Below are 25,625 nucleotides of genomic sequence, written 5' to 3' on the forward strand. Positions count from 1 at the left end.
AATAGAGTTACTAGAAGTAGTTACTTGCTATATTTCTAATGGCTATTCGAGACTAAAGAGAAGGAGAGATTGGTTTTTCATTTTTTTTTTTTCCCATTTTTTTGTGTTTTTTTAATTTAGGAGGATGAAAGAGGAAAATAAAGAGAGGAAGTGGGTTTGAGAGAAGAGAGTGGATTTGAAAGAAATAAGGGTGTTTTCGTCTTTACAATGATTATAAAGGGTATTGATGGGTGGAAGTTGTTTTTTCTCAAAGTTTTTGGGTAGAAAAGTATTACGCAAACCTTCGGTGGGAAATTGTCATTCCATTCCCTTTACATCATTCATTTGGAAGGCTGCTTTCATCAATTCACCTATCACACAGTTTCACTTACATTTCTCATTCAAAGTTGTGGATATTTGATATGTTTTATGGAAGTATTACCATATTTTTTATAAAAAAAAAAAAAAAACATATTTTTTTAAAACCACCCTAGTTTTTTAAAAATACTAAACATCCCTATAGTATCAAACTAATTTTATTATTATGAGTGAGTTTGATTTAATAGAGTTGTAGTTACCAAAATTAATTGCGAATTAACCAATTACGAGCTGTCACGTCGCCTTTGTGAGAGAAAGTTAGTGAGAAGAGTTGTTCGTCTATCTTTATTGATTCTCAAACATCTTGGACTACATCTTGCTTCAATTGTACTAGTTTTCAAGTTTTCTGTTCATATCACACACTGGACAAGCAGTTTGTTATGTAAGTATTCTGTTGTTTCCTATTTTATTCAGGTATTATGAATTTGACCACTTTACCCTTCTATCCGTAATAGAATTAAAGAATGATGTATTTGTCTATTTTTAAAACCTTTTGGGTCCAAGGTATATCACAACTTATCGGATGAAAATGTAATCACCCGCGTTTCTTGAATTTAAGGAGCAAAACGGCACCGGATCAAAATTTGCCCACCAAGTATAAAAACGCTCAGTCTGCGATTATAAAATCTTCGGAGCTGGGAGCTTCTGCTAGAGGGTGAGAAAAGAGAGACGAAGCCATGAATGCTCCTGACCGTTACGAACGTTTCGTCGTTCCCGAAGGGACCAAAAAGTAATCTGCCTCCTCAAAACACTCTTATTAAGCTCACTGTTTTCTTCGTTCTAGTTTTGTGTTGTTTTTTTGTTTTTCTTTCCTGAAATTTTTGATCATAGGGTTTCTTACGAGAGAGACACGAAGATCATCAACGCGGCGTCGTTTACTATAGAGAGAGAAGAGCACACTATCGGCAACATTCTTCGCATGTACTTTTGAATCTCATTTAATCATTTTTGTTATTTAAACTTGATTGAACCCTAATTGCTCTTTTGTTTATTGATGATTAGGCAATTACATAGAGACGAGAATGTGCTGTTCGCTGGTTACAACTCCCTCACCCTCTTCAGTATAAAATCATTGTTAGGGTTAGTATATTTGCTCTTCTTTTTAATTGTCTTTATTTTTTGTTATTATGACTTGATTTAATTTATTTGTGTTTTTAATGGTTCAATTCCTATTAGATGCTGATTGCAATTGGATAATCATTTTTCAAGTTATAGTCATAGTTCAAACCATTGTCTTCAGAAATGGGGTTGAGGAAATTTTAGCAGGAGAGTGCATCCTTGCATGAGTTCTCAAGCATGATAATGTTTCAGCTGTGGATGTATTTGATCTTTCACACACCAAAAGAAATAAGAATGGTAGTAAAACTACTAAACATATGTTGAAGTACCTCACAAGTTCGGCAAGATGGGCACTTCCAGGAACTCCAATGAAATAAATCTACAAATGAGGCCCAATATGAGAAAAGTATTAACTTGTAGCATCACAACTTTGGGGCCATAATATAATACCTCTGTTTTGCGCCCAATTTTTCAAGCAGTTCCTGTGGTACTTCTTGCCACAACTTTTGCAGGAAAGCATCCTCCTTGCTCTTTCACTCCCTTCATTTTCACCCACGAAGCAAAGCCGGCACATTACGTTCGCGTTTGACTGGCCCTGTTCTTCTCCAGCAACTTCTTTTGAGGCAAGCTGTACAAGGGGAAGAAATTAGTGATTTGCAATCTAATGAACTAACAAGGGTCCCTTTTGCAGTTTGCAAGTTAGTGAAGACTATACTTCATAAAGAAAACACTTAAGCAAGCACTTTCACACAATTTTTAGAAGATAATGAACCCAACTATAACTAATTAATTAAATAACACAAAATTTCATTGCATAAGCTCATAACAACCACATTAATTTGAAAAAAGTTAAAGTAGTAAGAAATCAATAAAATCACCTTTAAAACCCTATCGAAGCAAACTTTCAAAAATATAACACAAATTGAGGAGAAAAAAATAGAGCACTCCTATATATATATATATATATACACACACACACACACACACACACACACTAAACTCATTATTGTAAATTGAGTAAACTAAATTGAAAATTAACAAATAACACTAACTGATCAAATTCTGACACACACATACAAATATTCGATTAAAAAATAAACAATATAATCAACCCAAAAGATTAAGCTGAATTTCAAAAACCCAAACCAATTTTCAACATTTAACCAAAGCTGGCATAAACAGCAAAAACAAGATCACAATAAAAAGTAGACAATAGCAAAATGCAAGAACCGAACCGCAATATCACCGGACTCGAACCGTCTCGCATAATCCTCGGCAGCAACCATGGCCGCGGCGGCCTTGCGTTGCAAAGCCACACGTTTAGTCTGCGCGGACACGGCAGCAGCGGCCTCTTCGGCCGCATCAGCGGCAGCGGCAGCAACAGAAGGTCCATCGACAACAACCGGCTGCTGCGGCGGCGGCGGAGGTTGCGGAAGTTCAGGAACGCTGACCTGAACAGTACTCCCCTCTTTCGAAACCCTAATCTTCCCCCAAGGATCGTCAAGAAACTGCTCCACCAAAACGACCTCGTGTAGGAAGTCGTTCCGCGCCTTCGCACTCTGAACGCTCCGCGGAAACCCTAGCGTGCAAAAGCAAATTCGCTTGCTACAAAACAACCACCACAAAAAACAAACAACAACACAACAGAGAAAGCGTTTATTTGAACATGAACAGAGAGGTCGCGAGAGCAGAAACAAAATGAAGGAACGAACGAACGAGAGAGAAATAGAAGAGAGCTTTATTCTTATTTAGAGAGACAATAATTTGTAATAAAAATAATAATAATACCATGTAATTGGGCAAGCAACGTGAAAGGCCATAGTGTGAGTGAGTGATTTTGAGTCAGATTTTCAATTTCGAGTTTTGGGGAGATTTTTAGAATTTAGAGATCGCTCGCGCTTTAAAAAAATAATATAAAATAAAATCTTTTTTAAAATTTTATTTTATATTATTTATTTATTTTTGTTTTTAAGTAATCGCCTACACTGCCATGTCTCTCTCCCTCTCTGTTTTTCTGTCTTCCTCTTTGTGTAATGTGTGTGATCCGGTTTGGTCACTGTGTTTCTTCTTAATAAAGCGGTGCCGTTTGGGCTTTTGGGCTTTGGGCAATTTGAAAGGAGATCTGGATCTAAAATAACGACCAATGAGAAACTGACATGTGGCTGTAACTTGTTTAATATCACTTGTAACAATTAATTATCAACTTGTATAAATGTAACGTTGAATTCGGTTGTTAATCGACCATGACTTAGGTTTAGGTTGGGATTTTTGTAACTTTTTTCATAATTACTTATAAATAACTTTTAAAATAATCAACATTAAATATAATTCTACTTGGCGTTTGTTTTGAAAAAAATTTAGAATTTTAAGAAATAACATATAACTCAAGAACAAAATAAGTATTTTTTAAATAAAGTTTTTACTATTCTTTGACCATATTAAAATTTAATTCTTCTAAATAAAAAGTTAAAAAGCGATGATAGATGAATTTTCTAGCGATGAGTTGATTGATATCATCAACATCGTTATAGTTGTTAATCCATGATTTATGCAATAATGTTGGTGTTATTGTCAAAAATTGTGTTGTTTTGTGACAACAGGATGATAAAGTTTCGGCCCAACTTAGTAACCCGTCACAACAAATCGCCGCCCTAGTTGTGACCTCGTAAGCTTTTGTACACAATTAGGTTACTAACATGTATACATTCTTATATATATATTAGCATTTGTTAAAGTGAAGACTAAAACGATGCAGTTTTGGAGCTCAAATGAAACGCTACACTTTGATATTTGTCTATGATGAATCCTGATCGTTGATCCAAATCTGATCTATGGTTGAAGAAGCTTCATTAAGTCAAAAATATAAAAGGGGGCAATGCACAGTAAAAAGGGCTGGGTTTTTGTCTCTGGTTGAAGAGTTTACATTCACGTTTTCTCTCTGTTAAAGGTCTTAGATTGATCTTTGAAATCTTTGTAACTTGTGTGATTGGGTAATCAGTTAGTCAATCATGAGGGTTTCTTTGCTTTTGTTCTTGGGATTCTAGGTGAGTATCTCTAGGACTAGTTACTGTGAGAATTTCTTGTAATAGTTGAGAGTTTGATTGAGTTTGTACTTGTTCTTGGTTAAATCTTGTTCTAATAAGCAGTGCAGTAAGCTCTCCCATTTCTGGAGCTGAACGTGGACGTAGCTTATTCAATTTGGATAAGTGAACCACAGTAAAATATATGTGTTGTGTTGGTTCTTGTTTTTCTTTGTGGTTTGTGTGATATTTGATCTTTGGATACTGTCGTTTAGATTGTAGTATGAGAGGTATAATTTTGAAGTCATAAATTTTTAGACATCACTTTTGCACATGTATGATTGGTACTAGTGAGAAGTGTTAGAAATTGAATTTGTCTTACATCGTCAAATTGGTGGACTGTCATGATATATATATATATATATAGTCCGACTCTCTCTTCTCTTAAACTAACTTTAGAGGGCAAGTTCTACCCAATATATTTTTCTTATATGATGCATTCATATGCATGATTAAACTTGCTTATAGAAGTTGAAATTAAATCCATTTTAGAATAAATTTTAATTAACCAAACACACATTGAACAAATTTCATCCTATGATTTTTCAAATTAAACATGTTTTATTGATATTAATTTTCTTTTTGGGAATGATTAAAGTTTAGTGAGGACAATAATACAATATAAAGGAAAAGATAGGGGTAAATTAGTTAAATCATTTTGAAAGTATTAAATAGGATATAATTTTAAATAGCAGTCAAATATTTGTTTATTTATGTTTTACCATGGTAGATAATTCTTATCAAATAGGATTAGAAAACAAAATAAAATTAATTATGTTTCTTAAATTACAAATCCTAATAATTTAATAGGAAACAAACTTACTTTAAATTTAAATCCTAAATAAAATAGTGTACTAGAAGTAGGGGTGTTCGTTCCGGTACCCTGTACTTTTTAAGGAATCGGAACCGGAACCAACGGTTCCTTGAAATTTGGAAACAGAACTGGAACCATCGGTTTCCGGTTCCTAGGTACCCAGAATAAGAACCTGTAACAACGGTTCCGTCTAGTTCTAAGCATCCTATAAAATCATAACCCCCCAAAAGTTTTTAAAATGCAAAAAAAAACCCTTAAAAACTTACAAATACCCCCACTGACACTTTTAACAAAAATAAAATACAATTATAAATTGAAAATTACAAACTCCATTACTTTGTAAAGGTAGATTCTTAAAGTAAATCAACTTACTTTAAATGTTATGAAATATAAATAAATATATTCACATTATTTTTTCTACAAAAGTTTTATTAACCCCCCTAATATTTATTTTTTTTATATTAGTCTCGTTCCTGGTTTCCAGTTCCTAAATTTGGAACCGGTAGGTTTTTGGAACCGGAACCTACCCATTAACGATTGGTTTGGTAGGAACCGGAACCAAACCCAGGGTACTGGCGGTTTCGGTTCCAACCGGTTCTTTTGAACACCCCCAACTAGAAGTATTTACTTGCTATATTTCTAATGGCTATTTGAGACTAAAGAATGAAGGAGAGGATTGGGTTTTTCATTTTTTTGTTTTCCTTTTTGTGTTTTTTTTAATTTAGGAGGATTGAAAGGAAAATAAGAGAGGAATGGTTTAGAGAGAAGAGAGTGATTTGAAAGAAGTAAAGGGTATTTTCGTCTTTACAATGATTAACTCTGTCAGTTCTCACAAACATATATTAATGACGGTGGAAAGTTGTTTTTCTCAAAGTTTTTGGGTAGAAAAATGTAATTACGCCAAACCTTGGGTGGAAATTGTTATTCCATTCCCTTACATCATTCAATTTGGAAGGCTAGCTTTCATCAATTCCACCTATCACACAAGTTTCACTTACATTTCTCATTCACATGTGTGATATTTGATATGTTTTAAAGAAGTATTACCAAATATTTTATTAAAAAAAAACATATTTTTATCAAAACCACCCTAGTTTTTAAAATTACACTCAAACATCTCTAATAACTCTATAGCATCAAACTAATTTTATATTATAAAGGTTATAATTTAATAGAGATATGTTACAAAAATTATTGTTTGATTCAGTTATCTTTAGCACAAGTGGTATGAAGGTAATATGCACTATATTATAATTAATTAATAAAACTATATAGTCAATGTATAGACATTGATAAAAAGAATAACATAGTTTCAAAAACTAGTATATGTGTTATGTAGTGTTGAGAAATATGCAAAGTTATCATATTCTTAAAGGATGATATGTCTTATAAAGTCTTTTCACTAACTTTCTTTCATAAACGCGACATGACAGTTCGTAATGGTCCCGCATGTCCAACAATGGGTCTTCCTGACCAATTGTGAATTGACCAATTACGAACGCCACGTCCCGTTTGTGAGAGAATGTTAGTGAGAAAAGTTTATCCTTTATCTTTATTGATTCTTAAAACATCTTGAGACTACATCTTGCTTCAATTGTACTAGTTTTCAAGTTTTCTGGGTCAATTACACACACTGGACAAGCAGTTTGTTAATGTAAGTATTCTTCTTGTCCCTATTTATTCAGGTATTAATAAATTTGACCACTTTACCCTTCTATCCGTAATAGAATAAAGAATGGATGTATTTGTCTATTTTATAAACATTTGGGTCCAAACTTATCGGATGAAAAAAACTTATCGGATGAAAATGTAATCACCCCAGCGTTTCCTTGAATTTAAAGAGCCAAAACGGCACCGATCAAAGATTTGCCCACCAGTATAAAAACCAAACTGCTCAGTCTGCGATTAAAATCTTCGGAGCTGGGGCCTCTGCTAGGGGTGAAGAAAAGAGAGACGAAGCCATGAATCTCCTGACCGTTACGAACGTTTCGTCGTTCCCGAAGGGACCAAAAAGTAATCTCGCCTCTCCAAAACACTCTTATTAAGCTCACTGTTTTCTATCGTTCTAGTTTTGTGTTGTTTTTGTTTTTTCTTTCCTGAAATTTTTGATCATAGGGTTTCTTACGAGAGAGACACGAAGATCATCAACGCGGCGTCGTTCACTATAGAGAGAGAAGCACCTATCGGCAACATTCTTCGCATGTACTTTTTGAATCTCATTTAATCATTTTTGTTATTTGAAACTTGATTGAACCCTAATTCTCTTTTGTTTATTGATGATTAGGCAATTACATAGAGACGAGATGTGCTGTTCGTGGTTACAAGCTCCCTCACCCTCTTCATATAAAATCATGTTAGGGTAGTATTTTTGCTATTCTTTTAATTGTCTGTATTTTTGTTAGTATAGCTTGATTTAATTTATTTGTGTTTTTAATGGTTCAATTGCCTATTAGATGCTGAGTGCAATTGGATAATCATTTTTCAGTTTATAGTCATTAGTTCAAACCATTGTCTTCAGGAATGGGGGTTGAGGAAATTTTAGCTGGAGAGTGCATCCTGCATGAGTTCTCAAAGCATGATAATGTTTCACCTGGTGGTTGTAGAGAAATGGGCAAGCTGTTCAAGATAACACTATTTATTTTGTAAGACTCATAAGGATTTTAGTGGAAATGAAAAAATTAAAGCTAAATCTCCTGTATTGCCATCGTTACTAGTTGTGTGCAATTGTTCAATGCTTAATTGGTTGCAACATCTCAGTTTGACGAAAACAGATATTGTTTATTGTTTGTTTTTATTGGCTGAATGGAAACAATACCTATTTACATTTTTTTTTTTTTTTTTTTGTGTGGAGTTGGTTAGTTTAATTACCTATTTGAGGTCTAATGAACAAACATTAAATTTATTGACGGAACGCATAGATATTCTTATTGAAAATGAGAATTCTATTGACTGTACGACAAATGGCTTGTAATCCCTTTTTGGAATTTTTTCATGTATGCTTATGATTTTTGCTTTAATTTGTTAATATCGGTGTCTTAACTAATTTGTGTAATTATGTAGATTCACACCACAAGCCAGTCTTCACCAAGCAGGCATATAACCAGGCTATCAATGATCTAGATAGAGCTTGACATCCTGAAAAGTTCATTTGAGGTGTGGCATCTCTTTTATGGTCCTTTTTTAATCATTTAACTTAAGCATGTGTGTGTAGGTATGGTGTGATTAAATATTTATTGCTGTCCTTGTTTGATGTTTTAAAATGTTGTCATGTTCTTGAGAAAATTGAAGTGCTTTGCATAATATTGCATCAGAAATACAAGCTTAAACTTTTTTTCTTAAATAACTCATGTGACGAGCATAATTTTTCCATTTGATCATGCAATTTAGTTAGAAGTACTTAATACATTCTTGTAGAAAATGGTGCCTTGATTGTAATGCAATAGTTTGGTGTTTGGTTGACATTAGCATGCCGAATGGGTTCTCGCTTCTTTTTGAAGCATTTTATTCAAGCATCATATTTCGTGAGTGTGATTGGGAACTTGTGGGAATGGTTGTCAATAGACATTTTTTGGTTTTCATGCTCATAACTAAGTCAGTTTGAACATAATTTTAAGTTGAGATTCGATGTGGTAAGAAGAGAAAGGACACTGGAACAGATCTTGTTTGCTGATTAGAACTTCGAAGAAATCTGTTGGGTAGGTTCCAAATTCCAGAGTACCACTTGGAGCCTTTAACATTATAAACTTTTCTCTAGGTTTTTATACTCTTCCATTTATAAAATGCCCTGCAGAAAGAAATCGGGTAGAAATGCCTGCTGAAGTTTTGTATTGAACTGTGGGTTTTTTTTTTTCTTCTACACCTTTAATATGGATGAACTACATGAACCAGGGCTGTATCAATTATTGCCATTTTTTCTTATTACATTATTTTTCTAGCAGCATTAAGATTAGAGTGGTGCTATCCTGTGTGTGGAAAAATTCTAAGTTGTGTAAATTATTCTATGATTCTACTGCATCAGACAGTTGCTTATGCTTGCACAGATTTGTCTGAGTGAGTTAATGACAATGAATGGTTTTCTATCATAAATGTCATACTTATATCAGCTTGAGATGTTTGGTCATATGATTAATATTGGCCATCTTAAGGAAATGTAAGTCAAAATCAGAGAAGCCTGATATGTAACTGAGAAGTGTTCAGTAGAAGTGTGTTCCAGATGCTTGGCATAAATTCGTAATATTATTTTAAGTAGAAGAAATAAACCCTGCTAAACTTTCAAGTTTTTATCTCTATGTTGTGCTGATTTTAACTTGATTTCTTACATTTTTAAGTGGTCTGTTTGTAGGCTGAGATCGCGAAGCATTCAAGAGACTATTAATGTACATTTCAACAGCATTTGGTTGAAGATGGGTGTTTGGTGCCGGACAGAAGCTAAGAAATGCTGATTATTGTAATGAACTAATGTTTTGAGTGATGAATGCTTAGTTGTGTACTTGTGGCTTTTGTCAAAGCACTGGTAGTTATCCTGAATATCGAGACGTTTTGCAGCATGTGGAACCACCTTTTAGTTTCTTGTATTATGAACATTCAAGTAATATGAGTTTCCACATGTTTGATCCACCTCATACCATTTCTAAAAGCTTCTTTTTTTATTTTTCCATAAGTCTTGAGCTAATCTTTCTGGGATTAAATTTTACATCCCCAACTAGACCCAAGTCTTGGCTACATGTTTTACATAGAATTCTGAGAATCTTCATAAGAGTAGAGTTTAAGAATAACTAATATGCATATTAACTACAGCCCAGTGCGCCGACTTGTGGCCGGATGGATAGAGGGGTGCATGGTTATAAGTGCTCCCCCAGTCTTGAGTTCGAGTTGTACCAAGGGGTGAACAATTGCCATGTCGAAAAAAAAATGCATAATAATGATCTTTGCAACCTGAACACATTGTGCGAAACATGAATTACAGAATTCAATAATATTACCTTTCATGTTTGGGAAGAATTTTTGTTGGCATAGCTTTTACCAACAGTAGAACCATTCAATGTAATTAAGAGACTGGATCAGAAGTTAAAACTTGTTAATATTTATGTCCAAGGAAAAAGGCTCTATAGTATTATTTGCTTTCTTGCAGCACACTGTTAACTTTTTTTTTTTTTTTGTTTCCTTTTTAATTTGAGCTTGCATGGTTAATTTGTGTCCTTTTTCTAATTAACGAATAGATTTCTACGATCTGCCTATGGTAATTGTGATCCTAAAGTAAAGTTATATATTTATATTTACATGATAGAGAAGTCTTCATCAAGTCCATCTAGGTCTCCTTTACTGTCATGTTGTTTGATGATCAAAACTGAAGTCCTGACTGAAAAATCTGCCCCTGCAAGAACATCCCCAACTGGCCCCAACTCCGGACATTGTTGCCAATCATTCATTCCTGCTGTCAAAATTGAGTCCACTCTCCCTCCTCTCCCCACAATTATCAGTACATATTGCCCTTCAAATGACCCCAGTGTTGCAAATGTTTCTGCTGAATTTGCCAGGTGCTTTTCCATGTAAGCTACATGCCCTCCTGCTACATGTCTCTCATAAAACTCTGCAAATGCTTCATCATCAAGTTTCATCTCTTCTTCATGCTCAGCTGTGTTGTCCTTGTAAATTCTTCTTTGTGAATTCTCTGGGATGTCTAGTAGGAATCTTATTACTGTCAGTCTTACTGCTCGATGCCTTGCCACTCTTCCTGCATATGCCAATGCCTCTCTATCATCCCTCCCTCCTATAAATATCACTGCCACATTTATTGATGCTTGTGCTGTTGAAATTCTTCCCATCTGTCCAAACCCTCTATCCACCAGGATCCCAATTGAACATGTTGCATTCTTCAACAGCTGTTTGGGGAAAAAAAAAAAAAAAATTCACAAATGGGATATTTTCTCTGTTGCCAAGTTCATTACAAAACAAAAATTTTGTGATTTACCTTGCGGTTGACATATCGGAAGCCGGGATGGCCGCCATCTAAGGTACCATCCTCACGTTGTCTTATATGAAAAGGCAAGATGATGAGTGAAACCATGAGGTCTTCAGCTAAAATGCTGATATCTTGGGACATGCCACTGAAAGTTGAGAGAGCAAGCATTCGTTTGAGTGTGATACCTTCACCATTTTCATCTACGTAAGATTGGACTCCATTGGTGATTTCTTCTCTCATTTCCATCACTGCCTTGTCTGTGACAGTCACAGTGTCCACTGATTCCGAAAGTCCTTCTTGCTGCACAAGCGTGGCGGCGATCTGGTCTGTAAGTTCAATCATGTCAGTAACATAAACCATGATTCCAGGGTCAGCTGGCCCTCGAGAAATTTCAATGAAGTTGATGGTAGAAGCAAGATTCTGAGGGCCGTGTAGACAAAGCAAAATTCTAAGCTGTTGTGATGGGTCAAGCCACTGCAATGCCATCCGCCGAGTTGGTGCACGTTTCCTTGCTCGTTTGATAATATGCCCCACCACAAATGGGGTGTGGACAACGGAGAGAAAGATGCATACCACCATTAGAGCACTTGTTGTAGTTGTGGTTTGATCTAAATTCTGCATTTGGTTGGAGAACATAAAAGGTTTAAATACAAAACATTTAGCTAGAATCAGTTTGTATATAACAAAATGTATAAATAGAGGTTTTGAACTTACAGCATAGGAAATGACAGCCAAGAAAATGGCAAAATGACCCTTTGCAGTCAACAAAAGCCCCAGTGCAACAGACTCAGGCCAATGAAAACCTAACATAACTCCACAAATGACTGTTCCAGCAACTTTCCCAACTATAGTTATGATTAGAAGCATGAAGAATCTTGCCCAGGTGCCTAAACTGCCAGCTTCAAATTTATGGAGATCAGCATGGTAACCCACCCAAAAGAAGAAAATAGGATAGTAAACAGTGCTTAGCAAGTAATTGATTTTTCCCACTGCCCACTTTGAGATTCTCCCTTCAGAGGGGAAAAAAATCCCAGCCATAAATGCACTGAGAATGGAGCTGTAACCATACCATGGAGAGCAGCTGCATACAAACACCATGAAGGCCAGTGACAACACAAGATGTGTGCCTTTCATGGCTTTGCCTTCAGGGTTTTCATTGTTAATCCAGCTCATGAAAATTGGTGAAACTTTTGCAGCAAAAACTGACTGGATGATGAGTGCAGCAGCCTTTGTGAGATATGCTCTAATGCTATCTTGAATAGTTGCAAGTCTTGGGAAAAAAATACTTCCCAAACAAATCAAAAGCATTGAAACCATATCGGCATGAACTCCTGCACCCATTCCAAGCTTTCCTATATCAGACTTGCCTATCTTGAGATTTGTTATGACTCTAGAGAGTATATGAGAGCCATTGCCTGCTAATGTGAGTGCCAGGCAAAGGGTGAATGCAATACTCGGATTTCTTGCATAATTAAGAAATGGGGTTATGGTGCAAGTTAAAATGAATGTTGAAATCATCCCAGCATAGGCCACAATGGCATCTCGAGTTGGTGGTTTTAGAATCACATATAAATTCATTTCTAGTCCCAACACAAACATGTAGCAAATCATACCAAATTCTACTATAAAATCAATTGTCATTATCACTTCTGGCTCAAATGAATCTCGAACCTTTTTTATGCTACCAAGAACCAGCCCTATCTGCATCATCCCACAATTAAATGATTAATTAAAATGCAAATATAAATCTACCCAAAACATGTACAATAACATTGTCCTTGTAACATTTCACCTCTAATATATATATATGTATATATAAAACGTTGGAAATGAAAATATAGACTTAGGATGAGGAACTTACGACGATATCAGAAGTTATGCGGGGTTGATATACAGGCTTTAGAAGGTGATGTGCAAGATTGCTCAAAATAAATGCCAACAAGACACCCAAAACTTTTCCTGAGCTATTGGCAAATGCTATGCCTACAAAATCCCTACATTTTTTTGTTGGTATCCTTCCTTTTGTGTTATTATTTGCCATATTTCTCTTTTCTTTTGTTCTTTGCACGATCGTAAAGACGTTCGTCCTATTTTTTCAAAGAAAATGAAATTTTTTGGCAGATGATCAATGTCAGACTATTTCTTTGCAGTTTTTTTTTCCTATATTCTTTAATTTAATTTTTAATTTTTTAATTTTTTCTTTTGGGTTGCCACTGTGAGTTAATTGATGGTTCTAATTGATTGCTTTGTGTGAGGAGAAATTGGAGGAGTAAGTTAAGGTGGTTAGGCCATGTAGTGGTGAAGATTGGGGCTTTTGAAGAAAACAAAATTTACTTCACAACATTAACAGAAACTACAAAAAAGAACAGATAAAAGTGATTAACTATGGTGTTAATGAATTAATGTTGCATAATTAATCTTCATTAGTGACAAACATAAACTCCTTGGCTCTTTCCAGGAAAGTTTTACCTAAACATATTCATACACATTAAATTCAATGAAAAAAAATCATATAAATCAATAATAATTCTTGATTACAGAAGAATAAATCCACCATGACCATGCATGATGTCTAAGTTCTTGGACGAGAGAATCAAAACTCATAGCACAACACAAGGAATACACTAAAAGTTACATCTGTAAACCTAACATTAAGGTTTCTAAGATTTATACAAAACCAACATACTGGGGGACCTTATTCATTCTGCAAAACAACACAGGATCCATGTTGTATTGAGCTTCCTTCGCATATATTTGTTAACAACAAAAGAAGGTTCCATGTTTCATCTGTATAATTTCCCATATTTTAGTCCATTATCTGAAAGTTTAATACTTTGATCAAACTAAAAGAAAGTAATATTTTGAGCAGTTTCAGCTTCAAAAAGATGTATAAAGAAAAGGGATCGAGTCATCATCTTCCAGGAGTCCTCAACTGCTAAAACTTTGATAAATATGTATAATCTGATATTGCACCTAGTGATTTACAATAAAACACTAAACCAAACTAGAATTTTCCATTCTTGGCCAACCAAGGCACATAAGTTCGTTACAACAAACTGAAGCTAAAGCTAACTGCAAGCTAAAGTCGGGCGAGATATAAACAAACTTCATCAGTAAACAAAAAAAAACTAAAGCAAAAACGCTTTCTCTCATTCAATCCCACATAAGGTCTCGCCTTCGTTGGAGAAATAAACGTATGAAATTTTGTTTCTCATAGAAAAAGTAGATTAAATGGGATTGATTTCGAGAATAGTGTTGCCTGCATGTGGGAGTTTGTGTTTATGTTGTCCTTCATTTCGTGTAAGATCAAGACATCCCATTAAACGATACAAGAAATTGCTTTCTGATATTTTTTCTTGCTCTCAGGTTGGTTCGTTTTAATTCAATACAAGTTTCTTCTTTATATATATATATATTTCTGGGTTTTAAATATCAGTTTTTAGGCCCGTGTTTGATATAATATTAGAAAACTGTTTTCATTTTCCAAGACTTTACACTAAACCGGGATCGTATATAACAACTGTACTTTCATAAAATTGATTATATCCTTGAAGGCTGAAGCTGCATTTTGTTACTTCATGTCTTGTTTGGTTGGTTAGAAAATGAGAGAAAAGTTGATGGAAGTTGGTTGAATTTTTCCCATTTTCTTATCAGTAAGCAATGAATAGTAGTCTGAATTCAAATTAAGTTTTTATTTTCAATTCCTTTCCCTGTCTAGCTTAATAATAGATGTTCGTGAATTTTGAGCTTTGTTGTACCAAAAAATTGGCCTTGGAGAAGAAGTTTTGCTTATAAATTTCATAGATCACATCTTCTAGTTCCTCTAATTTGCTTTACTATACATTGAAAAAATCTCTGTAATTTTAGCAGAATGGAGAACCTGACAAACGAAAGATCAGTAAGTTATGCGAATACGCCGTCAGAAATCCTCTTCGCCTACCAAAGGTATATGCTTAATAGTATAAATAAAGTTTATTTTAAGCTTTTGGCATAATGTTAATTGTAGGTAAGAAGGAAAATGGTGAATTGCATTTGTTTAGTTTGATAAGACTTACTTGAAATTTCAGTTTACTTTCATCCTAATATGTTTTTGAGATACTGATTGAAGGGCAAAATATTGTTGCCAGATCACAAGTTATCTTGAGCAAAGATGCTACAAGGATTTGCGAAGTGAGCAGTTTCAATCTGTTAAAATTGTCATGTTGATCTACAGGAATTTGTTGATTCATTGTCAAGAAAAAATGTGAGTTCATTTCTCATTTATCTTCTATTTTACTGTCTCTTAAATAAGCTTGCGAAGCATCATGTGTGTTGGAGTCCCACATCAACTAGGCACGCTCAAGCCTATTGGGTTATAAGAAGGGGTAATCCTCCCATTCAACAAGGTCTTATTAGGTGAGGAGTCAGACCCACCTCAAATTCTAACATGGTATTAAAGCCATGTTTGTTTCTCTCCCCTCTTTGGTTGGGGTGATGATGGGTTCGGACCCCGGCCTTGTACGCCGAGCGTGAAAGAGAGTGTTAGAAGTTGAATTTGTCCCACATCGCCCCAATAGTGAGGTATTATGGTGTATATAAGTGATTGGACTCCCTCCTCCCTTGAACTAGCTTTTGGGAGTGAGTTCTACCCAAACCCACTTTAACATGGTATCAGAGCTCAGGTTCAATTGGGCTAAGCGCTTAACCAGCGGATGAAGAGTTAGAGCCAGCAACTACCTCCAATAACACATTTAACCATAGCCATCCTTTTAGGATAATAGGAGCTTCCTTCTGAAAAAAAACAAGTGTTAACTGAATGATTTATTAGAATTAGTTTCATTTGGTGCATAATGATTTGTTCATATTGATTTAATAATAATAGTAAGGTAAGTAGTGATGAGAGACAGTGTCTGGCAGGTCAATGTTTTCGGGTAGCTTGCTGAGCATCATAAACATTCTACTAGATCAAACACGGCATGATGAAATACGTGTGCTAGGATGCGTAACTCTTGCTGAATTTGTGTCTAATCAGGTGGGATTTTGGTAGTTTCTTGCTTTTTCAGATTGTCACTTGATTACTTTTGAGCTTAAAGGTTTATGATCTTGAGATTTTTCTAACTTTCTTTCAATTGTGCAGACTGATGATACTTATATCCTCAACTTAGATGGTATAATTCCAAAACTATGTCTTTTAGCTCTAGAAATTGGGGAGGATGGAAAGGGACAACATTTATGCTCTGCCGGGCTTCAAGTCCTTTCAACAATGGTGATCCACCCTCATGCAATTACAGTTGTTTTCTTGTGTAATCTTTGATAATTTATATTATAACTTGACATGCCATTTTCAATGCATAATTTCTTAAAATTCTGCTTTTCACTATAATTGGAACTACAGAGTCATCTATAAAGCATAAGTGGTGATGGAAATAGATCAAAATGAATGTCAGAATGACGCGTCGACAAGATTAAGAAATAGTTTATATCACAGTCTGTGTATGATCCTCTGGTGTGAGAGTTTGGAAATTAAATATGGTACAGGAAATGTTAGTTTTCAAGTTTTGCACTATGATCATGAGATTGCTAGGACTTAATATTCTGAAGAATAGAAGGTTGTTTCATATGTACTGGCATTTAAAATATTCCTTAATAGTATGGTTGATGAGATGTTATCAGTGTATACTTTATCATCACTGCTCTGTGTAGAAAACTCATCCGCTGGAGTTTTAACAAATTATTTATTGTACAGATTGGATATATGGGTGAATTCTCTCGCATTCCGGCCGATTTTGACGATGTAAGTTTACTTGGGAATCATCTCTTTCTCTTTTCTCAAGTGTTCTGGTATGTGTTGATGATGTTTTTTTTTTTTATGCTATGTTTGTAATTGGGGTGGATCCAAGTCTTGCTACTTGCATTCACCAGGGTTTTCTATTGTTACTTTTTCCTGTAAACATCATCTGATCTTGCTAAAACACTTCTCAGTTGTACAGCATCTAAATAACTTCTCATTTCTCTAAAATCAGGTTGTTTCAGTTGTCTTGGAAAACTATGGAAGTTTTGATAAAACAGATTCTCCTTCACCAAATGCCACAACTATGAGTTCTTCTCAGAGGAGGGACATGAGTGAGAAAGGCGAAGTCATCATGTAATATATCTCCTCACAATATTCAGTAAATACAATTACAGCTATATTCATGTTTTTTTCCTTATTTTTTTTTATCTGTTTCTCCTCTGTTTGAACGCGACAGGGAGGACAGCAAGGACCCCAGATTTTTGTCAAGAGCTTGCCTGAAGAATATGGCAAAGTTAGCCAAGGGAGCGACAACTGTGCGACCTGTCTTTGAATCTTTGTTTCGGTATTTTGATAATGGTGACCATTGGTCCCTTCAACATGGTCTCGCACTTCCTGTCTTGCTGGAGATGCAGTTACTAATAGAGAAATATGGTATTCAATTTAGCAGTCGCTTTTGCATAAGTTGCTTTTCCTCTTTTCTCTTCAGTTTGCTGATTTATCTTACTGTTGTTCATTCCGATTGCAGAGCAAAATCCACATTTTTTGGTGTCCATCTTAATCAAGCACCTTGATCACAAGAATATTCTTAAGAACCCCCAAATGCAGCTAGAAATTGTTAATGTTGCCAGCTCCCTTGTTCGGCGAACAAGGATTGAGCCATCAGGGCCTATAGCTAATGCATTTAGTGATATGATGAGACACCTGCGAAAAAGCATACACTGTTGTCTTGATGATTCGAAGCTGGGCGCTGAAGTAATTCAGTGGAATCGAAATTTCAGAGCAGCAGTTGAAGAGTGCCTTGTGCAATTATCACAAAAGGTAACTTTCTTCCCCCTTGATTATTCTCAACCAGCTATTTTTTACCTTGAGAACCCTCATTCAGTCAGTTTTACTGTAATTCAACTTCAATTGCCTAAAAAATGTGTAGCATTTTGAGGATGCTATTCAAAGATAAATCATAATTTCTTATGTATGTTTAACTATATAAATTCCGAAACTAAGAGGTCTATGTAAGGCAGATTGGAGATGCAGGTCGTATCCTTGACCTGATGGCTACTATGCTGGAGAATATATCAACTGTCAAAGTTATGTCCAAAACCTTGATTGCAGCTGTGTTCCGAACCGGGCAGATTGTCTCGTGTATACCACATTTGTCGTATAAAGACAAGGCAAGAGCTCAGTTACAGTTTCCATTATGGTGTGATTTTTATGATTGCATACTTTTTTCCTTTTGCATGTCTATAATTTCGTTTTCTAAAATGCATTCTGTAGGCTTTTCCTGAGGCATTGCTTCATCAATTACTCCTAGCAATGGTCAGTGCAGACCATGAAACCAGAATTGGGGCACACAGTATATTTTCTGTTGTTCTTATCCCATCATCCATTTCCCCTAGTCCTAGTGCCACTTCAAGAAAGGCTGCTGATGTTCGAAGGACACCCTTGAGAACTGTATCCGTGTTTTCTTCTTCAGCTATACTCTTTGAGAAGTTGACAGAGGAGCATTTCTCCCTTGAGAATGACAATAGTGAAGATGCAAAGGCCAAATATCAGTCCATACTAAATAAATTGAAGTCAACTAAAAGCCGAGTTTACAGTATTAAAAGAAATCCATCAGCTGTAGCTGCAAATGGAACTATAGAATTTGATGGTGCAAACATGAAAATTCATTCCATTCACAGACTGACGTCAACTCGCAATCAATCATATAGCCCCAAACGGCATCCATCACCTGCAACACAAGTTGAACAAAATGCAAGTAGTTTAGCACAAGAATCAGTATGTATCAACGCTTTAACATTCAAGAATTGTATATATGAACTGCTTTGTTATAGTCTATTAAGACTAATTTTCTGCTCATTAAACTGTGGTAGATATCACCCCTCTGGTTGAGCAGTCAGCAGATTGACCTCCTACTCTCATCAATTTGGGCACAATCCATCTCTCCTTTGAATATGCCTGAAAACTATGTAGCAATTGCGCATACTTACAGCTTGGTATTGCTGCTTGCACGAAGCAAGGTACTTCTCTCATTCACAGCTGATTGTTGTCTTCATGAATTAATATTTGGAAGACTGTAAAAATCAAAATTTTCATTTTGATGAGACCTTCTCTGTTTCATTTGCTTATTTTCTTGTTCTTGACTGCGTCATGTAGAACTCTCGTCATGATATTCTGATTCAAAGTTATCAGTTGGCATTATCCTTATGGAGCTTTTCACTTGCAGAAGAAGGTATGGCCCCAAGTCTGAAACTGTTTACAAATTATTGTCGTCTGTAAATTAATGGATTTCGTTCTGGCATTTTACTTGAGAAATATTTCTTCAACTGATGAAGCTGTCACACTTGTTACAGGGCCACTGCAGCCATCACGACGTAGATCCCTCTTTACTCTGGCCATGTGTATGATTATTTTCGCCTCGAAATCATACAACATCAGTCCTCTTGTATTTTGTGCGAAAACTGCACTTTCATATAAAACGGTTGGTGCATTGTTGCTTTGTTTCAGGAAATCTGTTCTTTCTGAGGTTGAGCTTACTTCCTACTAACTTTACACTCTCATGACTTTGTATCAGGAAGATCCATTTTTACAGCTAGTTGGTGATTGCAAGTTACAGGCTGTTAATGCCAGCGTAGACCGTCCAAGCAAAGTTTACGGTTCAGAAGAAGATAATGAAGATGCTCTTAAGTCCCTTTCAGCAATTGAAAATGTAACAATAGAGAATCTATCTGAAGAATTTTTCACAAGTCTGATAGCTGAGTCCATTGCCAGATTGTCAAAGGTAACCTTCATTGCATTATCATGCTTCAAACTAGTACTTTTGCTCATAATAAGATGACAACAATGACATCTGAAACCCTTTTTCAGCAAGATTCATCGAGTATAAGAGAGAAATTGGCTCATAATTTTATTCCTAATGACGCGTGCCCATTGGGAGCTCAGTTATTCATGGAATCACTAGGACAGGTCTACTATTTTGGATCTTATGAGGTGACACATTGTTCTGCTTAATCCTGTTTTTTTGCTTTATTATTCTGCATTCATCAACATAATATCATGAATGTGCAGGCTGAGCCTCCACTCGCACCAGATAATGATGTTGTCCCCAGTACATTCGAAACTCAACCAGATTCTGATACACCGTTAGCTCAGGAAACAAGTCTCCAAGGTGTTGATAAACTTTTAAATGGTGTAAGTTATTTCATTGACATTGATATATCTGCTAACTTAAACCGAATCAAATTCCTGATAAATAAGACGATGTGCACAGGTTTCAGAGGCGACATCTCAAGAGGGATGCTTAGACTCAAACTCAACCAACACACCTTACAATGAAATAGCAGAAAAGCAGCGGAAGGGGTCAAATTTCATGAGTTTCAATCAGAATCAAAATGCTTCAGTTAGCATTTCTTCCCCTGAGAACAAGGCAGAGGACACGCAGTCGTCCTCCAGTGTCGAGAGAATCTGTTTCAAGGTACTTGCATAAACCATACACTTCTTCATCAAAACTTTTACTTTCCCAAAAATATGTCAGAAATGCACACTGCCTGCATACGCATATCTTTATCTGCATAGAATCCGAAATTAGCAGCTTGGCATCGCCTGCAAACTGATCGAATCTTTGAAACTATCTCAAACTGCAGGGTGGAAATCCATTCCTTGAGGAAAACATCAATGCAAGTTCGGAAAATCAATCTGCTACTTCTCTTCCAATGCCTTGTGCAATTGAGTACCAGCAGGAACCTCAATACTTCCAGTTACCACCATCGAATCCGTTCGATAATTTCCTAAAGGCTGCCGGTTGTTGAAGCCATTTAGGATTGAGATTTTCCCCTCTAATTCTTTGAAGGGATGTTCTTAACAGACCCTTCTTTAATTATGGGTTTGTGTTTAGGTTCAGTACACCATCCTTGCTGTGAAGTGAGTTAGCTTAAATAGACACAGGTTTTGGTAGAACAGCAGATTGTAAAGTTGAAAATTGTCTGTAAATTAGGAAATAATATTCAAGAAATTGTTCAATATTTTCATGTAGAACATCCATATGAGAAGTATTAATTAGCTTAGTTTCAATATGAGAAGGAGATTTTTGTTTGTAACAACATAATTTTTATATTCCTATTATCAAGCATATACTACAGTATTTCTTGTTTAATCTTAATGGGCTTGCATCAAGTGAGTTTGAAATTAGAGCATCCCTCGAACCCTATAATCTTCGAGAAACCTGGAGTAAACCGCGGTTTTTTTAATAAATTTCTTGTGATGCCGAAACAATCAACGGATGACTAAACATAAGAAATAAAGATACGATAAACCACCATGAAATTGTATCAAAATTTGGATATGGGATAGTATGAAATATCCTCTAGGGTTTTCAATAATTCATTAAAATAAAATAATAATAAAAAGTATCCAAACATCCATAAACTCACAAAAACAACCCTAAAAAGTAAAAACCCAAATAGGTCCAAAAACCCTAAAAAGGTCCAAAAACCCCTCAAAACGACCCGAAAGACTAAAAAATGATGACACTCATGATTTCGTTATGAGTTTTCTTCGTTTGGCCGTTTTGGAATGCCCTATCAAACTTCATTGCATTTTGACAACATCGACACTATTCATCATCCTGATTCATTAAGCTCTCTCCTTGTCATATTTTCGCTATTTTCCTTCTTTTTCTTTCTATTCAAACATCCAAAATTAAATCAGAAACTAATATCTGAAAAAGGATTAAACTGAAAACGTTATAAATAAATGGCGTTAACCAAATAAATATTTCTAAACCCCCAAAGTTTAATTAATTACACTATAATCCCAAAGTTCCGGCAATAAGCTATTGGTCTTACAATAATTACTTCGGGTACATTTTAGTCATTATACCTATACCCATCTTTGATCAAACAAACATCAGCACCCTGCAGCCAATCTCTCTCTGGAATCTTCTTCGTTCTCTACAAAGCATAACGAATCATACGTTACATTTCAGTTTAATCAACAGTCTGCAGATCTTGTCTCAATGGAGGATGTTCAGGAGCAGCAGAAAAGTCAACCCCTTGGTGAATTTACCTTCCTTTATCTTCGTTTTACATGTTTAAAGATTCAATTTTGTGTAATTTTAAAATTTTCGCTTGCCCATTTAGAAAAAAATTGTGAATTACTTGTTCTAAGGCTATCAATTTATGATCTTTAAAGTTGTCGTATGCAGAATTTTGTGATTTTAATGGGATATTTTGAAACTTATGTAGGTCTAATCTCTGGTGTGTTTTGTAGGACAAGAAGATGAGGGTGAAATAGTCACTGAGAGTGTTGGGTTTGCACAGAGTGTAGCTCCTCAAGATGGCAGTTGTCCTCCAATTGTGGATTCTAAAGTGGAAGTGCTTCATGATAAAGTAACTAAACAGATTATTAAGGAAGGTCAAGGTCAAAAGCCTTCCAAATATTCAACATGCTTTGGTAAGTGGACATTGTTGTTTGATATATCAAAGAGGTTTGCTGTTGGTTTTACCTTTTTTTGTAATGTATTGCATACATCTGAATTATTGCTTTATTTGCTGATAGTGAACTACAGGGCTTGGACCGAAAGCACCCAACACAAGTTTGAGGACACATGGCATGAACAACAGCCTCTTGAATTGATTATAGGGAAAGGTAGATAGCTCCTTAATTTCGATTTTCTGAGATATTTTGCTTTTACTTTTTACCATTTTTTTGCGCTGTTAGTGGAATACTTTATTTTAGTTTTAAACTTGGTTTTAATCTATCTGGCACTTGTGATGTGATTTTGATTAAATCTGTATCAAAACATCATGAGATTCTTAATGGACCAACAATTTTCGGGCTGACATTTGTTGGGGAATTTAGATGCATGGTTTTGCACACAATTAGATGTATGTATTTACGTATAAAATAAAAGTTGTATGGAGAAATCTAGTAGTTTTCTGTGTATGACGTATTTTTGCTCATGTTATAAAATACTGATAGTTTTACTTCTGCAACAGAGAAAAAAGAAATGACCGGCTTGGCTATTGGTGTGTCCAGCATGAAGTCAGGTGAACATGCCCTGTTACACGTTGGCTGGGAACTTGGTTATGGGAAAGAAGGAAGCTTCTCTTTCCCTAATGTTCCTCCCATGGCAGACATAGTATATGAAGTTGTCCTTATTGGGTTTGACGAAACCAGAGAAGTAAGTTGAGCCTAAATGGCTTCTTCTGTCATTGTATATGGCTAGTCTGACAGTTTTGTTGAAATTTTATGCGGTTGATCTCTGTAGGATGCTATGAACATGTATTTATTGGCTACATATTTCGTGTAGGGTAAAGCTCGTAGTGATATGACTGTGGAGGAAAGGATTGGTGCTGCAGATCGAAGAAAGATGGATGGCAATGCCTTGTTTAAGGAGGAGAAATGGGAAGAGGCCATGCAACAGTATGAAATGGTTACATTCTCATATTCTCGCTGCCTATTATTTAGTCTCATAATTGAGTTTCTGCAGATTCTTTGAGCTTTGTTCTTATCTTCCTCTATTTCTTTTCCTCTTCTGAAAGGATGACTTTTGTTCATGTCAGGCCATAGCATATATGGGTGATGATTTCATGTTTCAGTTGTTTGGGAAGTACCAAGACATGGCTTTGGCTGTTAAAAATCCATGCCATCTTAATATGGCAGCATGTCTGATAAAGCTCAAGCGCTATGAAGAAGCCATTGGGCAATGCAGTCTTGTAAGTAAAATGGTTATGGGTGAATCAATTTTTACGTTTTAAGTGCTATTATATTGTTTAAAATTTTAGATTCTGAGTATTGAAAGGTGCTTTTTTTATTAGTAAATTAACATATTATTAGAACCAAAGGAACAGATAGAGCTGCTTGCACATCCATTACTTATTAAATCTATCAACTAGACTCTGAAGAGAGCAGAACTGAACTTACTAAAGGAACCAGAAAAGGTTATTAGAAAATTAAGGCTTAAACATAATTGAAGCTCACTTGGTTTATTTAAACCAGTTAAATGGGTTTGACTTCGCTATGCACTGACCCTATGAAGAATGATTGATCTCGTGGTTGACCATTTTGAACAAAAATGTTTTGCCTGCATAAATAATTGGAGAGTACCCATTGATGGAAGTATTGTTGTTTGATGGCATGGCAGTTTATGCATCATTACTTTTAGGTTCAATTTGATTCTCATGAAGAATGAGGAAAAGAAAGAAAAGTGCTGGAAATTCGCTTACTTCGTGCAACATCTTCCTTTCTTTCCCTGTATGTTCTGAGGTTGAAATTAAGTTTCTTCCATTCATATATTCACATGCTTTTGAACCTATTGGCGATATAAAACAGCCTGGACCTCTTAGTTCATAGAAACCTGTTATATCAAACTTATTGGTCGAGACTCTGGAGCTGAAAGGCTATGCTTAGTAGCTTTAAGTTGCATTTTTGTCCTTCAGGATATGTTGTGAATCACAATTCACATCGAGTCACCTTGTTATGCTTAAGTAAAATTCTAACTACTTTCTACTGATTATACTCACCGAAGTTCAGCTATCATATCTATTGTATATTGCATCATTATGGCTCCAACATTTTCCAAAACCACTATGATACTCTCTTTACAACATTCATACTCTCATTTATATACTTCAATTGGGGGATTTGTATGATGAATATGTTGAACATTGACTTTTACTTTGATCGGATGATGAATTTACAGGTGTTAGCTGAGGATGAAAACAATGTGAAAGCCCTTTTTAGAAGGGGAAAATCTAGAGCAGAACTTGGCCAAACAGAAGCTGCACGGGAAGACTTTCTAAAGGCATGTAAATTTGCACCTGAAGACAAAGCAATTGCAAAAGAGCTTCGTATGATGGCTGAACATGACAAGGCTCTTTATGAGAAGCAAAAGGAGATCTATAAAGGAATTTTTGGACCTCGACCAGAACCTAAACTGAAGAGCACTAATTGGTTAATCATCTTTTGGCAATGGCTATTGTCATTACTTTATCGTCTCTTTAGACGTGAGAGAGTCAAAGCTGATTGATGTGAGGTCTGAACAAATAAATATGGGAAGAAAATTGATACAACTCCAGTAATTTTGAATAATGTTTTCAGACTTATCAATGACCTTTGTTGTTGAAACTTGAATGTTACGTGCTGAACTTGGGTTAGTGTAAGTTTTTTCTGATAGTCATATTGCTCATGGATAAGATGTGAATAAAATTTCATGCTTGATTTGATGATTCCTTCTTCAGCTTTTAAGATCAATGGCTGTTCACTTGATAATTTAATGTCTAATTTCTCTTTACTCTTTTCATCAATTGAATCTGCATGGAAAAAGCATTATGCACAAATAAAGCAGAGTATCAGAAATGTCAA

General features: G+C 35.4%; 3 protein-coding genes and 1 pseudogene across 3 annotated transcripts; 3 read left to right on the plus strand and 1 right to left on the minus strand.

Annotated features, from left to right (window-relative positions):
* Positions 1-1,000: 1,000 nt before the first annotated feature.
* Positions 1,001-9,932, plus strand: LOC116132294 (annotated as a pseudogene).
* A 654-nt stretch (positions 9,933-10,586) lies between these two features.
* Positions 10,587-13,313, minus strand: LOC116132218 (cation/H(+) antiporter 28). The gene is made up of 4 exons (XM_031417871.1): positions 13,134-13,313; positions 11,983-12,973; positions 11,282-11,880; positions 10,587-11,192 (listed from the first exon to the last, which is right to left on the minus strand). Exons 1-4 carry the CDS (start codon positions 13,311-13,313, stop codon positions 10,587-10,589), a joined length of 2,376 nt encoding a protein of 791 aa, XP_031273731.1.
* Positions 13,314-14,503: 1,190 nt separating this feature from the next.
* On the plus strand, positions 14,504-21,070 carry LOC116132219. Its single transcript, XM_031417872.1, has 19 exons — positions 14,504-14,638; positions 15,143-15,217; positions 15,400-15,515; positions 16,169-16,283; positions 16,389-16,517; positions 16,998-17,045; positions 17,275-17,396; positions 17,500-17,696; positions 17,791-18,083; positions 18,284-18,433; positions 18,537-19,040; positions 19,136-19,282; positions 19,419-19,494; positions 19,616-19,747; positions 19,841-20,043; positions 20,130-20,228; positions 20,331-20,453; positions 20,533-20,736; positions 20,906-21,070. The coding sequence occupies exons 1-19, from the start codon at positions 14,504-14,506 to the stop codon at positions 21,068-21,070; spliced, it is 3,033 nt and encodes a 1,010-aa protein (XP_031273732.1).
* Positions 21,071-22,275: 1,205 nt separating this feature from the next.
* On the plus strand, positions 22,276-25,381 carry LOC116132260 (peptidyl-prolyl cis-trans isomerase FKBP42). Its single transcript, XM_031417914.1, has 7 exons — positions 22,276-22,315; positions 22,530-22,712; positions 22,818-22,907; positions 23,258-23,442; positions 23,572-23,694; positions 23,825-23,977; positions 24,964-25,381. The coding sequence occupies exons 1-7, from the start codon at positions 22,276-22,278 to the stop codon at positions 25,288-25,290; spliced, it is 1,101 nt and encodes a 366-aa protein (XP_031273774.1). The 3' UTR covers positions 25,291-25,381.
* Positions 25,382-25,625: the final 244 nt, after the last annotated feature.

This window comes from Pistacia vera, unplaced genomic scaffold, assembly GCF_008641045.1.
Source record: "Pistacia vera cultivar Batoury unplaced genomic scaffold, PisVer_v2 Contig25, whole genome shotgun sequence".
NCBI classification, from domain to species: domain Eukaryota; kingdom Viridiplantae; phylum Streptophyta; class Magnoliopsida; order Sapindales; family Anacardiaceae; genus Pistacia; species Pistacia vera.

What these genes read in the sequence shown, in the direction of transcription:
- LOC116132219 (XM_031417872.1), top strand. Translation starts at nt 14,504, where the DNA reads ATGGGATTGATTTCGAGAATAGTGTTGCCTGCATGTGGGAGTTTGTGT. An exon ending in TTCAAGTCCTTTCAACAATG is followed by an intron (nt 16,518 to 16,997) that starts GTGATCCACCCT and finishes TTTATTGTACAG; the next exon opens with ATTGGATATATGGGTGAATT. An exon ending in CTTTTCACTTGCAGAAGAAG is followed by an intron (nt 19,495 to 19,615) that starts GTATGGCCCCAA and finishes CACTTGTTACAG; the next exon opens with GGCCACTGCAGCCATCACGA.
- LOC116132218 (XM_031417871.1), bottom strand. Translation starts at nt 13,313, where the DNA reads ATGGCAAATAATAACACAAAAGGAAGGATACCAACAAAAAAATGTAGG. An exon ending in GCATAACTTCTGATATCGTC is followed by an intron (nt 12,974 to 13,133) that starts GTAAGTTCCTCA and finishes GGGATGATGCAG; the next exon opens with ATAGGGCTGGTTCTTGGTAG. An exon ending in TGTCATTTCCTATGCTGTAA is followed by an intron (nt 11,881 to 11,982) that starts GTTCAAAACCTC and finishes TGCAGAATTTAG; the next exon opens with ATCAAACCACAACTACAACA.
- LOC116132260 (XM_031417914.1), top strand. Translation starts at nt 22,276, where the DNA reads ATGGAGGATGTTCAGGAGCAGCAGAAAAGTCAACCCCTTG. An exon ending in CCATGCAACAGTATGAAATG is followed by an intron (nt 23,695 to 23,824) that starts GTTACATTCTCA and finishes TGTTCATGTCAG; the next exon opens with GCCATAGCATATATGGGTGA. An exon ending in CCATTGGGCAATGCAGTCTT is followed by an intron (nt 23,978 to 24,963) that starts GTAAGTAAAATG and finishes ATGAATTTACAG; the next exon opens with GTGTTAGCTGAGGATGAAAA.